Consider the following 15,053-nt stretch of genomic DNA (forward strand, 5'->3'; position numbering starts at 1 on the left):
TGGAAATCAAATGTTTGGGCGCACAGCAGGGCTCGGAAGGCAAGGTGCGACAATTGACTTTTCAAACGCAAAATTGTCTGGAATCGTTAGTGGATGCCATGTTGTGTTTGGAGACCCCCTGAGGTGCCTAAACAATGGAGCTCCCCCACAAGTGACCCCATTTTGGAAACTAGACCCCTCATTGAATTTATCTAGATGTTTACTGAACACTTTGAACCCCTGGAGGCTTCACAAAAGTTAAGAACGTTCAGCCGTGAAAATATATATATTTTTTTTTTACCATGAAATTGTTATTTCAACCAGGTAGCTTTTTTTTCCACAAGGGTATCAGGAAAAAATGCACCATACAATGTATTGTGCAATTTCTCCTGAGTACACAGGTACCTCATATGTGGTGGAAAGTAATTGTCTGGGCACACAGCGGGGCTCAGAAGGGAAGGAGCGCCATTTCACAGCAAAATTGGTTGGAATTATTAGCGTACGCCATGTTGCGTTTGGAGACCCCCTGAGGTGCCTAAACAATGGAGCTCCCCCACAAGTGACCTCATTTTGGAAACTAAACCCCCATGGCATAAATCTACATGGGTAATGAGCACTTTGAACCCTCACGTGCTTCATACATTGAGGCATAAAAACAAAAAAGTACTTTTTTTTTTCCACAAAATGTTATTTTAGGCTCCATTTTTTAATTTGTACAGGGGTAACAGGATAAAGTGGACTGCAAAATTTGTTGGGCAATTTGTTCTGAGTATGCTGATACCTCATATGTGGCAGAAAAACACTGTTTGGGCGCACGGCAGAGCTCCAGAGGGAAGGAGCGTCATTTGACTTTTTAAATGGAAAATTAGCTGGAATCGTTAGCCGCACCATGTCGCGTTTGGAGATCCCCCTGATATGCCCAAACAGTGGAGCTCCCCCACATGGGACCCCATGTTGGAAACTAGACCCCCCCCCCCCCAATACAAAGAAATATTAGTTTGGCATAATAAAAAATAGAGACGTCAGTAAAAAAAAAAATATATATGCACCTGCAACTGACACTAAGGCAAGTGCCACACGTGAGAGCAATGCACAAATCTCGCATCGCATCACCCGACACAGCCGCACACTCCTGTCTGGAAGAGAGCGACCGTGCCGGATGATGCGGTGTGAGACTCGAGCATCGCTCTCATGTGTGGCACTGGGCTGACCCTTACAATATTCAGTAAAAAATACTGTAGTTGATGATTACTACAGTATAATTTTACTGGCCCTAAACTAAGTTTATTTGTATTTCTTTCTTAGTTTACAGAAAAAAAAATTAGGACGAACGCACAGATGTACTGCAAAAAGGGGGGGGACTAGGTGGGATGGAAAAAAGATGGATGGAGGATAGAAGAGGGCGCAACGGATGCAGGAGCGGCGGAGGATGGGTGAGGAGCCAAGGGCGGAGGATTGGTGAGGGGGCACGTCGGAGGATGGGAGGGCGTGGCGGATGGAGGAGCGGTTGAGGATGGGTGCGGGCACAACGGATGCAGGAGTGGCGGAGGAAGGGGGGGCGAGGGGAAGGGTGGAAGGGGAGTGGGAGGTGAGATTGGGGATAGCTACCTTACAGAATGCATCTAGGCAGCAGGATTGCAGCAGATCCGGGAGGGGGGGGGGGGGGCAGAGGATTAAGGGGATGAGAGAGAGCAGGCAGCAGATAAGGGAGGGGGCAGAGGCTGATGGGGGAGTGAGGTGGCAGATGCAAGGGCGCAGAGGCTGATTGGGGAATGAGGTGGCAGATGCAGGGGCGCAGAGGCTGATGGGGGAGTGAGGTGGCTGATGCAGGGGCGGTGGAGCGGCAGATGCTGGGGCGGTGGAGCGGCAGATGGGGAGAGAGCAGTGACTGATGGGGAGAGGGGAGCGGCAGATGCTGGGGCGGTGGAGCGGCAGATGGGGAGAGAGCAGTGACTGATGGGGAGAGGGGAGCGGCAGATGCTGGGCGGTGGAGCAGCAGATGGGGCGAGAGCAGTGACTGATGGGGAGAGGGGAGCGGCAGATGCTGGGCGGTGGAGCAGCAGATTGGGCGAGAGCAGTGACTGATGGGGAGAGGGGAGCGGCAGATGCTGGGGCGGTGGAGCAGCAGATGGGGCGAGAGCAGTGACTGATGGGGAGAGGGGAGCGGCAGATGCTGGGCGGTGGAGCAGCAGATGGGGCGAGAGCAGTGACTGATGGGGAGAGGGGAGCGGCAGATGCTGGGGCGGTGGAGCAGCAGATGGGGCGACAGCAGTGACTGATGGGGAGAGGGGACGGCAGATGCTGGGGCGGTGGAGCAGCAGATGGGGCGACAGCAGTGACTGATGGGGAGAGGGGACGGCAGATGCTGGGCGGTGGAGCAGCAGATGGGGCGACAGCAGTGACTGATGGGGAGAGGGGACGGCAGATGCTGGGGCGGTGGAGCAGCAGATGGGGCGACAGCAGTGACTGATGGGGAGAGGGGACGGCAGATGCTGGGCGGTGGAGCAGCAGATGGGGCGACAGCAGTGACTGATGGGGAGAGGGGACGGCAGATGCTGGGCGGTGAGCAGCAGATGGGGCGACAGCAGTGACTGATGGGGAGAGGGGACGGCAGATGCTGGGCGGTGGAGCAGCAGATGGGGCGACAGCAGTGACTGATGGGGAGAGGGGACGGCAGATGCTGGGGCGGTGGAGCAGCAGATGGGGCGACAGCAGTGACTGATGGGGAGAGGGGACGGCAGATGCTGGGCGGTGGAGCAGCAGATGGGGCGACAGCAGTGACTGATGGGGAGAGGGGACGGCAGATGCTGGGCGGTGAGCAGCAGATGGGGCGACAGCAGTGACTGATGGGGAGAGGGGACGGCAGATGCTGGGGCGGTGGAGCGGCTGATGGGGAGAGTGCAGCGGCCGCCGTGACGCTCTCCTCCTGCTGCGCCACCCCCTGCATCTGACGCCGCTTGCTCTTACTGCTGAGTAGCGGCGTCACATGCAGGGGCGCAGTGGGAGAGCAGGGGCGAAGCACATGGAGCAGGGCAGCGGTGGATCGGGGGCTGTGACTCACAGATGGGCGCCTGCAGGGATCGCTCTCCTCAGATTCCACGGAGGGAGAAGCTAAGGAGAGCGATCTCCTACAGCAAGCTCACCCGGTTCCAGAGGCACGGTGCTGCTTGGAGAAATCGGTCACAAGGCCGATCTCTCCAATCAGAGCTGGGGGCGGGTGCAGTAAAGCTCACTGAGCTCCAGCCAATGGCCAGTGCTGCAGCTGCACTGACATAGCTGGATTTCAATGCTTCAGCCATTTTCAATGGCTGAAACATAACACTGGCTGTGATTGGCTGACGAACGCCGTTCAGCCAATCACAGCCTCCGTAGGTCCGGGAAGGAGACACCACCCCTCCTGAGGTCAGGTACAAGTCCTCTCCTTCCCGAATCTACAGTTTTTTAAAACCGATCGCGGTGCCCGGTGCTCTGGTGCCGCGATTCCGCCATGACGGATCTAGCCGTCATGGGTCTTTAAGTACCAGGGCACCATGACGGCTAGATCCGTCAAAGGTCGTGAAGGGGTTAATTAAACTGATATGACTTGATTTGGAAAGGCACACACCTGTCTATATAAGACCTCACAGCACAGAGTGCGTCAGACCAAATGAGAATCATGAGATCCAAGTAACTGTCCAAGGAGCTCAGAGACAGATTTGTGGCTAGGCACAGAGCTGACCAAGGTTACAAAATCATTTCTGCAGTACTCAAGGTTCATAAGAGCACAGTGGCCTCCATAATCCTTAAATGGAAGAAGTTTGGAATCACCACAACTCTTCCTAGACCTGGTTGTCCAGCCAAACTGAGCAATCGTGGGAGAATTGGTGAGAGAGGTAAAAAAGAAGCCCAAGATCACTGTGGCTGAGCTCCAGAGATGCAGTAGGGAGATGGGAGAAAGTTCCAGAAAGTCAACTATCACTGCAGCCCTCCACAAGCCCTCCTCTTTTATGGCAGAGTGGCCCAACAGAAGCCTCTTCTCAGTGCAAGACATATGAAAGCCCGCATAGAGTTTGCAAAAAAGCACATGAAGGACTCCCAGACTATGAGAAATAAATTTCTCTGGTCTGATGAGACAAAGTTAGAACTTTTTGGTGAGAATTCTAGGCGTATGTGTGGAGAAAACCAGGCACTGCTCATCACCTGCCCAATACAGTCCCAACAGTGAAACATGGTGGTGGTAGTATCATGCTATGGAGGTGTTTTTTAGCTGCAGGGACAGGACGACTGGTTGCAATTGAAGGAAAGATGAATGCGGCCAAGTACAGAGATATCCTGGAAAAAAACCTCTCCCAGAGTGCTCTGGACCTCAGACTTGGCCGAAGGTTTATCTTCCAACAAGACAATGACCCCAAGCACAAAGCTAAAATAACAAATGAGTAGCTTAAGTACAACTCTGTGACCATTCTTGACTGGCCCAGCCAGAGCCCTGACCTAAACCCAATTGAGCATCTCTGGAGAGACCTGAAAATGGCTGTCCACCTACGTTCACATCCAACCTGACGGAACTGGAGAGAATCTGCAAGGAAGAATGGCAGAGAATCCCCAAATCCAGGTGTGAAAAACATGTTGCATCATTCCCAAGAAGACTCATGGCTGTACTAGCTCAAAAGGGCGCTTCTACTCAATACTGAGCAAAGGGTCTGAATACTTATGACCATGTGATATTTCAGTTTTTCTTGTTTAATAAATTTGCAAAAATGTCTACATTTGTTTTTTTTTCTGTCAACATGAGGTGCAGAGTGTACATTAATGAGAAAACAAAGAACTTTTTTTGAATTTACCAAATGGCTACAATAAAACAAAGTGAAAAATTTAAAAGGGGTGTAAATACTTTCCGTACCCACTGTATAACGTAAACGCCAGTTATTACCACCAGATCCATACATGTGAAATAGGGAGGGAAGTGTATAAATGTAAAAGAATGGCTACTTTACTGCAATCTGACAACAGGCACCATGTGGTCATCACAGGCACATGATGCCTTTTGGCCAATAAAGTAAAATGAGAGGCCAGCATACTGTTTTAAATGGGTTTCTTTGCTCCTGTTTTCCAGGCTTTTTGCAGCTGCATTAGTCATTTCTAGTCACGTTTTGGGAGATGATGCTCTTTACAAGCCAAGAAGGATTGTCTATGAGATCCACAATACTTTCGACGCTGCTTCAGTTATGGGTTTATATATAACTACACATATTGCTACTGCCGCTGTATTGAAGACTTGTGTCAATCTTCAAAGGAAAATACAGTAACTGATGTCATTTCCCTATACACTTACTGGATGGTACAATGAGAGCCATTAGAGCATCACATCTGGAGGATCTGCTCTACCATGTTACGTTTCCTAGCTATCCTTTCTCTCCTCATATCTGGATCTAAATCCTCCACTGGACCAAAAACAAGTGGTGGAAAAGAATCTACTGAATGTTATGAGCGAGGGGGAACAAAAGGAGGCCACTTCTGTACTGCCGATCTCTGCCCTTATACAGAATACAGAACTGAGATGGGGAATATCATGTAAAGTTGCTCTAATACAGCCCCACTGCATACTGGAAATGCAGCACTGAGATGGGAAATATCTTGTAAAGTAGCTGTAATATAGTCCCTCTGCATCCTGGAAATATAGAGCGGAGATGAGGAATATATGGTAAAATTGCTCTAATACTTGAAAGACAGAACTGAGATGGGGAATATCTTGTAAAATAGCTGTAATACAGCCCTGTGCATCCTGGAAATATAGAACTGAAATGAAGACTATATTATAGAGTTGCTCTAATACAGCCATGTGCATGCTGGAAATACAGAACTGAGATGGGGAATATCTTGTAAAATAGCTGTAATACCGCCCTGTGCATCCTGGAAATATAGAACTGAGATGAAGACTATATTGTAAAGTAGCTGTAATACAGCCCTGTGCATGCTGGAAATACAGAACTGAGATGAGGAATCTATTGTAAAGTTGCTCTAATACAGCCCTGTGCATGCTGGAAATACAGAACTGAGATGAGGAATCTATTGTAAAGTTGCTCTAATACAGCCCTGTGCATGCTGGAAATACAGAACTGAGATGGAGAATATCTTGTAAAGTAGCTATAATACAGTCCCCTGCATACTGGAAAGACAGAACTGAGATGGAGAATATCTTGTAAAGTAGCTGTAATACAGTCCCCTGCATACTGGAAAGACAGAACTGAGATGGGGAATATCTTGTAAAGTAGCTGTAATACAGTCCCCTGCATACTGGAAAGACAGAACTGAGATGGGGAATATCTTGTAAAGTAGCTGTAATACAGTCCCCTGCATACTGGAAAGACAGAACTGAGATGGGGAATATCTTGTAAAATAGCTGTAATACAGCCCTGTGCATCCTGGAAATATAGAACTGAGATGAAGACTATATTGTAAAGTTGCTCTAATACAGCCCTGTGCATGCTGGAAATACAGAACTGAGATGAGTAATCTATTGTAAAGTAGCTGTAATACAGTCCCCTGCATACTGGAAATATAGAACGGAGAGGAGAAATATCTTGTAAAGTAGCTGTAATACAGCACCATGCATGCTGGAAATATAGAACGGAGAGGAGAAATATCTTGTAAAGTAGCTGTAATACAGCCCCATGCATGCTGGAAATATAGAACGGAGAGGAGAAATATCTTGTAAAGTAGCTGTAATACAGTCCCGTGCATCCTGGAAATATAGAACGGAGATGGGGAATCTATTGTAAAGTTGCTCGAATACAGCCCTGTACATGCTGGAAATACAGAGCTTAGATGGAGAATATCTTGTAAAATAGCTGTAATACAGCCCCATGCATGCTGGAAATACAGAACTGAGATGAGGAATCTATTGTAAAGTTGCTCTAATACAGCCCCGTGCATGCTGGAAATATAGAACGGAGATGAAGACTATATTGTAAAGTTGCTCTAATACAGCCCTGTGCATCCTGGAAATATAGAACGGAGATGAAGACTATATTGTAAAGTTGCTCTAATACAGCCATGTGCATGCTGGAAATACAGAACTGAGATGAGGAATCTATTGTAAAGTTGCTCTAATACAGCCCTGTGCATGCTGGAAATACAGAACTGAGATGAGGAATCTATTGTAAAGTAGCTGTAATACAGCCCTGTGCATGCTGGAAATACAGAACTGAGATGAGGAATCTATTGTAAAGTTGCTCTAATACAGCCCTGTGCATGCTGGAAATACAGAGCTGAGAGGAGAAATATCTTGTAAAGTAGCTGTAATACAGCCCCGTGCATACTGGAAATATAGAGCTGCACCTTGTCCCCTTTCCTGCCGTTAGTGCTGTTTCCTCAGTGACTCGTAGAAGTGTGAGGCTAGTTACCCCACACTGTTACTTACCATCATTGTTGATAAGAATGTCTAGACGGCTTTCATTCTTCAGAAACTCCTTACAGAAGTTGCGGATGCTTTGCAGATTCGCCAGATTTAGATTCCAGAAGCGGACATTCATGCTGGCACTTTCTTTTTTGATGTCCTGAAGAGCAGCTTCCCCTTTATGGTCATCTTGACTTGTGATATGGACACGTGCGCCACGCCTTGCCAGGGCAATGGCCGTTTCTTTCCCAACTCCTGATGCCCCACCTAATGTTTAACAAGACAAAAATGAGAAGCCAGTGATGTGACGAGCTTTATAAAAATGCATAATTAAAAGCTGGCCAGAATGTGTAATCCCGGAGCTTTCTTCCCTCATTCAATCTCCTCTCATCATGATACTTTCTTATGAATCCTTCTGGTAAATACTGCAAACCAGATACTGTGAGCATTGCTATAGATGGTGGCACTGGGTTCACTGCTCATGTCCCGTCTATTTAGCAATAAGTGTGTAAGTATTAACCACAATGGCTTTTTACCAATTTTGTTATATTACAACCTGTGTTAAAACATTTTTGCATTCCAATTTGTATGTGATGCATCAGTACTTAATAGTCTAAGTTGGCGAAGTGAGGTGAGAAAACTATAGGCATAAATTGAAATTTATGGGACCAAAAACTGGCATGTGCATATGTAGTCACCTCTTTTGCAATGAAGACCCTAAACATTTCTGTTGCAAGCAATTACCTTCATAAGTCACACGCTTAGTGAAAGTAAGTCCACCTTTGTGCAACCTAAAGGCCGCTTTACACGCTGCGATATCGTTACCGATATCACTAGCATGCGTACCCGCCCCCATCGGTTGTGCGACACGGGAAAATCGCTGCCCGTGGCGCACAACATCGCTCAGAACCGTCATACTACTTACCTCCCTAGTGACGTCGCTGTGACTGGCAAACCCCCTCCTTTCTAAGGGGTGGTTCGTTCGGCGTCACAGCGACGTCACTAAGCGGCCGCCCAATAGAAGTGGAGGGGCGGAGATGAGCGGGACGTAACATCCCACCCACCTCCTTCCTTCCTCATTGCCGGTGGACGCAGGTAAGGAGAGGTTCCTCGTTCCTGCGGTGTCACATAAAGCGATGTGTGCTGCCGCAGGAACGACAAACAACTTTGTTACTGCAGCAGCAACGATAATCGAGATTAGGGGGGGGGATGTCACCGATTAGCGATTTTGAACGTTTTTGCAACGATTCAAATTCGCTAATAGGTGTCACATGCAACGACATCGCTAACGCGGCCGAATGTGCGTCACAAATTACGTGACCCCAACGAGATTGCTTTAGCGATGTCGTAGCGTGTAAAGCAGCCTTAAGTGTCACATGGTCTATCAGTATATACACACCTTTTCTGAAAGGCCACAGAGGCTGGAACACTATTAAGCAAGAGGTGCCACTAACCAAACATTATGAAGATCAAGGAGATCTCCAAACATGTCAGAAACAAAGTTGTTGAGAATTACAAATCAGGGTTCGGTTCTAAAAAATATCCCAATCTCAGAGGATCCCTACCAAGCACCATCAAATTCATTATCATCAAATGGAAAGAACATGGTACCACAACAAACTTGCCAAGAAAGGGCCACTCACCAAATCTCTCAGACTGGGCATGGAGGGCAATAATCAGAGAGGCAGCACAGAGACCAAATGTAACCCTGAAGGAGCTACAGGGTTCCCAAACAGAGACTCTTGTATCCGTCCACAAAAATCCATACAATCCATAGAGCTGACCTTTATGGAAAAGTGGCCAAAAATAGAAAAAAAACAACAAAAAACGGCTCGTTTTGAGTTTGAGAAAGACTCCCCAAATGTATGGAGGGAAGTGCTGTGGTCAGAGGGGACCAGAATTGAACTTTTTGGCCACCAAGGTAAATCTGTGTCTGGCACCAAACAAAACACTGCTCATCACCTCAAGAATACCATCCCCATAGTGAAACATGGTTGTGGCAGAATCATGTTGTGGGGATATTTTACAGCAGCAAGGACAAGGGAAAAGGGGAAGATGGATGGTGAATAATACAGGCATATTCTTGAGAAAAACCTGTTCCATTCTGTCAGTGATTTGAGACTTGGACGGAGGTTCACCTTCCAACCTTCCAACAAGACAATGACCCAGAGTATACTGTTAAAACAACACTTGAGTGATTTAAGGTAAGGGAAGTATGTAAATGTATAGAAGTGGACTAGGCAAAGCCCAGACCTTATCTGTGGTCAGACTTGAAGAATGCTGTTCACCAGAGGAAACCATCTAAATTGAAGGAGCTGGAGAGGTTTTTGCCTTGAGGAATGGGGAAAAATCCCAGTGACAAGATGTGGAAAGCTCATAGAGACTTATCCAAAGCGACTTGTAGCTGTAATTGCCAGAAATAGAGGCTCTATATAGTACTGGTTTTAGGAAGGTGAATATTTATGCACATTGAAGTTTTCAGTTATATTGTCCTATTTGTTGTTTTCTTCAAAATAAAAATAGAAAACTAAATGTTCACAGTTGTATGCATTTAATTTACATGAACTAATGCAAACCCTCAAAAACCCCAATGAAATTTCAGGTTGTGAGGTAACAAAACATGAAAAAATGCCTAGAGGGCTTGATTTACTTCTGCAAGCCACTGTATTACTGTGGGATACGGGCTTATAGCATTTTGGTTAATGCCACCTATTCCTCTGCTGCCCGACAACTCACCGTATGGGACAGCTCAATACCACAGATAAGGAAATGACCCAGGTACTAAAAAACCAAAGAGGCGAAAGCCAATCCTTTATTTACTGAATGTATATGTCCTACTCGATTTTACACCAAATGTGTCTACAGTCATGGCAAAACGTTTTGAGATTGCTGGTATAATCTATTGCAATACATTATACCTGTCATTTCTGTACTGACAGAAGCCTCTTAAGACCACGCTTCTGGCATAGTATAACCTTGCTGTAGCTGGCTGACCCAGAGGTCGGCTATAAGTTAAGCCGAGCTCCCAGCGGCGATCATGCAGGCAAAGCCACTGTGCCCGCATGATCGCCATGATGTATATTTACATCTTTTTTTGCGGGAGCTCTTTTCCGACCATGATGTAAACTTACATGAAATGTCTTGAAGGGGTGAAGGACAGACTGACATTCTGCAAGTACAGTGATTAGACTGCAGAGTACTGTGGTAAAGTAATTTTCTCTGATGAAGTACAATTTAAACAATTTGGGACATGTAGAAGGATTGTCCAGGGAGGAAAAGGTGAGAGCGCTACTATGGGTCCTGTTTCTGTAGGACATCAGTAAAGCATCTTGAGATCATTCATGTGGGACATTGTTTTCCTCCAAAGGAGTGGAATCACTCACAATTTTGCCTAAGAACATTGCCATGCACAAAGAAAGGTATCTAAACATCCTCCAAATGATTCAGGAGCAACTTGGTGATGAACATTGCTTTTTCCAGCATGATTACAAGGCAAAAGTGATAACCAAGTGGCTCTGTAAAAAAAAAAAAAAAAAAAAAAAAAAAAAAAAAAGATTTAAATTTTAGGTCCACGGCAAAGAAACTCCCCAGATCTCAATCCTATTAAGAACCTGTGGCCAATGCTCAAAAAGTAGGTTGACAAATAAAAACAGAGAATTATGGTAAAGTGGTTAAAAAACAAACAAACAAAAAAAAACAAACTTAGGATATACTGATAATTATACTTCAATAACTATAGAAACATCAAACTAAAACAAAAAAAAAACAAAACTAAAATTAACACTAAGGCAGCAAACTTTGTGAAAACCCAAATTGTGTCAGTCTTAAAACCTTTAGGCAAAACTGTACATAGAGATCCAAGTATATTTGTAAATGCCTTACATTGTGGATTCGAAGGTACCGCCTGCATTACAGCTCCAAGCTGAATTTACAATCCTGATGGTCTCAGGGCTGAAATCTCCCAGTATTACCTGAGGGCCAATACTTACAATGGCAAACACAACTTGCTGGGAGATTTGCATTCTGAAGAATTGGAATAGGACAAGCTCTGTGCAATAATTAGGCCTCTTTCACACATCAGTTTTTTTTTTGCATCAGTCACAATCCGTCGGATACGTCGCAGATTGTGGTAAAACTCATGCGACAGATCCTGTAAAAAACGGATCCGTTGTACCATTTTTTCCTGACCAGCAATGATTTTACAACACTTCTGGGCATGCTCGGTTATCAAAAACGGAATCAGACAACGGATTCGTCATTTGACAGATGACGACTGATCCTACGTCCATAGGCTTCCAATACAACAAATGACGACGGATCCTACGTCTATAGGTTTCCAATACAACAAATGATGTATGGCGACGGATCCGTCGCAGTCCGTTTTTTCGACGTACACAAAACTGTTACTATGGACGTTGTCTCCATCACATTTTTCGAAAGATCCGTCATATGACAAATGTAATGTGAGGCCATCCGCTGCAATCCGTTGCGAATACAAGTCAATGAGAAAAAAACGGATCCAGCACTGGATCAGTTTTTTTTCACATTTTGACGGTATGTGACTGATGGCAAAAAACGGATGTCTGAAAGGGGCCTTAGACGGAGGACTCTAACTTCAGCACTGTTCAATAACCAGCTTATTGACTGTTTCCACTAATGACCATCAGTATTGTGAAAGCAGCTTTGGATTAGAATACTAGTTGCAGCGAATGGTCAATTTATGTACAGACTTTGGCCAAACTCACAAGTCATTTTTTTTTGTATATTTTCTTTGTGTTTGCAACTACAGCTTTGAGCATGAGACTACTTTCATTTTATAGATGATTATCTTGACATTGTCAATGAGCCATTTCTGTGCCAATCTCGACGAATGTTTTGGGTTGTTGTCCTGCAGAAACACTTACACTCAAATACTAAGGGTAGGAAAAGGATAAGAAATAACTCATCTTGTAAGATAGTCCCATATAGCTCAGTACTGAGATCACCATCAATCCTGGTCAAGTATCCTACGACTCTGGCTGTGAAACAACCCCATATCACCGAACTTCCTCCACCAAACTGACAATTCCTTCAATTTCTCGATCTGTTAGCCCCTTTTTTCTTCAAGATCTGTTTGCACCCATCAGAGCCTAGTCTACTGACTTTTGCTTCATTGTTCCAAATGACCCGTTTCCACTTTTCTGCTGTGCACTTTTCGTACTTGTTTTGAAAACTCGAGCCAACACTACCTATGACTATATTAAGGTTGAACTTTCTTCACGTTTTTCGGGCCACCATTCCAGACTTGTGTATCACACAGTGTTTGCATGGACATCTGTGATCTCACTATTATGAAGCATACGAGCCACCTCCTCTGTCGTGTTTGGCACGACAGAACTGACAGACCTTGTGATGAGCCGACTTGTTGACTCTGATATTTTGCCTGGACGTCCACCTCTTGGCTTTTGAAAGGATGGATGGCCTTAATTTTGTATTCTTCCAATTGTCATGGCACTCACATGATGCAGTTTGGCAATTTTCTTGGCAGAGAGACCATTATCTATGAGCTGGATGGTGCAGTTTCTCTTTTTTTGGGAAACCTTCATAGCTGAACCTCAATTTGAACAAGGCAATCAACCTACTAACACACTGAGCTATTATAGAATGGGAGAACAGGTTGTAATTTGTAGTATACAAGAAGAAAATGATTTTTCCACCACCAGGAGCAAAACAGTAACAATGCAGTGACATGACAAGAATCTGTATAACTAATCATATGTTAAATAGTTTCAAGTCAAAATTGTGTATGAGATAGCTAAGATGATTGTCTATAAAGTGAAGGTAGTCTCATACTCAAAGCTGTACTGGATGGTGCAATATGGAGCCTGAAAGTAAAACATTTGAAACATTGTTACCATTTTGCTTGCCACTATGTCAGTTATTGTTTTTTTGTAGTCACCCAAAAATACAAAAATTGATGTGTGAATAGCCTCACAAAATATAATGCACTGTCAGTGAAAAACACACATATGAAACAACTAAAAGGTAATTACCTTTTGCACTTTTTTGCCTATGTTTCTCAAGTCCTTTAAGTGACTGCAGAGCGGTGGGTCCAGTTCATGAGGCCCTCCACTATCGCTCAAAAAATGCAGTCACATACTGGCCAGGTAGGGCACACTGCTTGGAAATAGGGGTCTAGGGTGACCATTGCATTAAGGAAAGAAAAATTAGTACCAGTGTTTATTGAACTTTCCATAACAGTACAGACAAGGGGCTAATGCATTTCACACCCTAAGGCTCCTTTAAGATTGCGTTTTTCCCTACGTCCACAGGTCCCGTCGGAGCATCCGTCCGAACCGCCCCTCCCCCACTCTGCAAAGCGTGTTCCGGACGCATGCGCCCGGCAGGGCCATTCACTGTAATGGAGCGAACTGCGTTAGCGTGTGCTCTGTTTTGTGCCATTTTTGCACATATACGTTTTCTGCAGACGGACACCCGAATGTAGTCATATTACTGTTTTTGGCACTTAACACTGTATGCTATGACTATGGGCCTAAAATGTGTTAGCTTCATGTGCATTGTCTGTATGGATCTTACTGAGAATCTCAAGAAAAGATTACTAATTTTACTGGATACTGGAATCACTTTTTCTTTTTGGAAACTGAAGTATCCTCTGTAGATTTGACATGCATTGCCTGGGTGAGCTGGACATTTCATTTTGTGATAATAATAAAGCATAAGCTGGGAAATGGTCCTTATATATACTCTTTTCCTATACTTAGCTAAAGTAAATCTCCAAAGACCCGATGGGTCTCTTCAATGACAACTAGTACCCTCCAGAGATATATAATCTATTAAATAGTGCACAAAGCGGAAAATGCCCTTCAAACCAAACATGCAGGACTCCAGTGTGAGTTCTAAAACCCTTAGTTAAAAGGATGACTATGTACTACATGATGACTGGGCCTGCATGAGACACTGCTCGCCACTCTGGTTAGGAGACCTGACAGCAGGGTCTAACTTTATTATGTCCATATGAAAGGAGTTGTCTTAGTAAAGCAAGTCCTTACTTGGCTTTGGGTTTACGGATGGCCACATCTTCATTGTCTGCAGATCTTTTTCTACAGAGCATGGTACTTGGCCTTTTGTTCCTCGTTATACACTCCTACAGGTCAACTTTGTTAAGGTCCATACTGAAATTCCTTGTTCATTGCACTTTTTTTTTTTACTTTCATTACATAGAGTGATAGATAAGAAATAGATCTCTGCACCTTTTTCACAAAGCAGATGACACATTAGTGTTGCCAGGCTGTTGATCTACTTCCAACAAGGCAACAAATGAGACCTAAATTGAAGAAACCTCTTCCAATCCCCTCTAGTTTTCTGAACGTAAGAGAAATACAACATGTCATTACTGAGCCAGCGGTAACGCAAGGCATGGTGTCCAGGAGATGGCCCTACTTCGGTGGGGGTGGAGTAGATTGGCACGATTGTAACCGCCCGCCAGGAGTCACACAGAGACCAGGTGGCTTAGTTTCTTTTGGAAAACTGGTCTACTTACATGTCTGTCTGTGCTAATTCATTCACAGGCAACACAATGTACGGCAGGACAAAAGCACCGCTTGGAAAAAGTCCTGACCATTTGGCATCAGTAGGGACTTGAGTGGCCAAATCCCAGCATGGCCTCCTGTAAATACGTATTCTAGGAGCACGTGCCAGG

The 15,053-nt window shown here is 45.1% G+C and overlaps 1 protein-coding gene across 3 annotated transcripts in view; it reads right to left on the bottom strand.

Moving 5' to 3' along the window:
• Positions 1-15,053, bottom strand: part of LOC142248742 (retinol dehydrogenase 12-like) — a 119,466-nt gene that overhangs the window by 25,317 nt on the left and 79,096 nt on the right. For all 3 annotated transcript variants that reach the window (XM_075320072.1, XM_075320071.1, XM_075320070.1), the window contains exon 3: positions 7,379-7,621. In XM_075320072.1, the coding sequence (XP_075176187.1) occupies positions 7,379-7,621 (243 nt within the window). The remainder of the gene's footprint in view (positions 1-7,378; positions 7,622-15,053) is intronic.

This window comes from Anomaloglossus baeobatrachus, chromosome 1 (genome assembly GCF_048569485.1).
Source record: "Anomaloglossus baeobatrachus isolate aAnoBae1 chromosome 1, aAnoBae1.hap1, whole genome shotgun sequence".
Taxonomy (NCBI): domain Eukaryota; kingdom Metazoa; phylum Chordata; class Amphibia; order Anura; family Aromobatidae; genus Anomaloglossus; species Anomaloglossus baeobatrachus.